Source organism: Aplysia californica, unplaced genomic scaffold, assembly GCF_000002075.1.
Source record: "Aplysia californica isolate F4 #8 unplaced genomic scaffold, AplCal3.0 scaffold00743, whole genome shotgun sequence".
Lineage (NCBI taxonomy): Eukaryota > Metazoa > Mollusca > Gastropoda > Aplysiida > Aplysiidae > Aplysia > Aplysia californica.
The window spans coordinates 148200-149563 of record NW_004798013.1 but is presented as its reverse complement, the minus strand read 5'-3'; the positions used below and the strand labels follow the sequence as shown (position 1 = coordinate 149563).

Below are 1364 nucleotides of genomic sequence, written 5' to 3'. Positions count from 1 at the left end.
CCCCCCTCCCTCCCCTTTCCAAATCGACATGATTTAGATTATTTTAAGAGGTGGGCCTCTACTCTGTTCTTCTTGGTTAACCCGAGCTGGAAGGAATACACCATTCCAGCAGAAAGACCATAGGCCGTCACGAAAACCAAACTCGGGTCTTCTGTGTGGAGTCCGCTCATTCTTTCCTATCAAACACAAATCGTCCTTATTTCTACTCATTCTTTTTTTTTGTTTTGTCATTGTTACTCTTTTGTAATACCTCTAATCTGCGATCTAATCTCTAATCTGTGACCTATTTGTGTTGCATGTCCCGTAAAACTCGAACTAAAACTAACTATTAAGAGATAAATTATTAATATCCTGACATAAAACATTAACTCTTTCTTAACCACTGCTCATCAGCTCATCGACGTGGGGTACTGTAGGCTTGTTGTACTATGATTACCTTAAAATTACCTAGTTCTATCTGATTATTTGGCCGTTTTGAGTTACTAAGATTATGAGGTAAAAAACCAAATGTTCTTTCTGCTCTATCAAAATCGTAAGATTATTCGGAGTCGTTATGAAGGTGTTCAAAGAATTGCATTAAAAAAATTGCATGTTGTAAAACAAAAATCGTTAACGTCAAATTTTTCAAAACTAGATACTGAACATAAAACTTTTTAATTCTTGGGTAGCGAAATGACATCCCAGACGGTGCACTCTGCTGTAACTCCAGCTCACCGTGGAGTGCACCATTTGACGCAAATAAAGAACAAATGAAGGGCAAGCAGAGAATGTTGCGCGTGCACTCAACGTTACCGATATTGTTGTTTTACTCTTCGTTTGGGCGCCCGCAGTGCACACCAGAGCAGCAAAGTATTAATTTATAGAGCAATATCAGCCGCACCCATGACAGTGTCCGATCTAGGATGTTAAGATAAGATAAGATAAGATAAGATAAGATATAATACGATAAGATAAGATAAGTCTCTATTGTCCAGATCCTTGCATAAGTCCATGTGACAAGAAAAGAGTCAATACACCCAGAAAGGCTTGTTCATCCTTAATCACTTTGGCAACCGAGCAAAAATGCGTTTGCTCACTGTCTGTCCGACCGTGAAAGTCTGGGGGAAAATAGTAAATAAACATCACAGAAATTTTTATATTATTATACTTGCTTAGCACTATCAGAAAATAATTCATCTACGCAAAAAAAAAGAGAGTAAAAAAATCATCCACAACAAGTAAACAGGGGCCAAAAAAATGAGACTAAAGGGTTTTGGGGGCGTGAGTTGGGGGTGGGGGTAGACACATATTAAGATATTATATGCCACACATAATAGCTTCACATCTCATTCACACACATACACACACACACACACACACACACA

The 1364-nt window shown here is 38.3% G+C and overlaps 1 protein-coding gene across 1 annotated transcript in view; it reads right to left on the bottom strand.

Moving 5' to 3' along the window:
- Window positions 1–949: 949 nt before the first annotated feature.
- LOC106013247 (fatty acid-binding protein, adipocyte) overlaps window positions 950–1364 on the bottom strand; it is a gene marked incomplete in the record, with an annotated part of 15222 nt that continues 14807 nt past the window's right edge. Inside the window, 1 exon segment of the mRNA XM_013088430.2 lies at window positions 950–1097. Within this exon segment, the coding sequence (XP_012943884.1) occupies window positions 1041–1097 (57 nt within the window).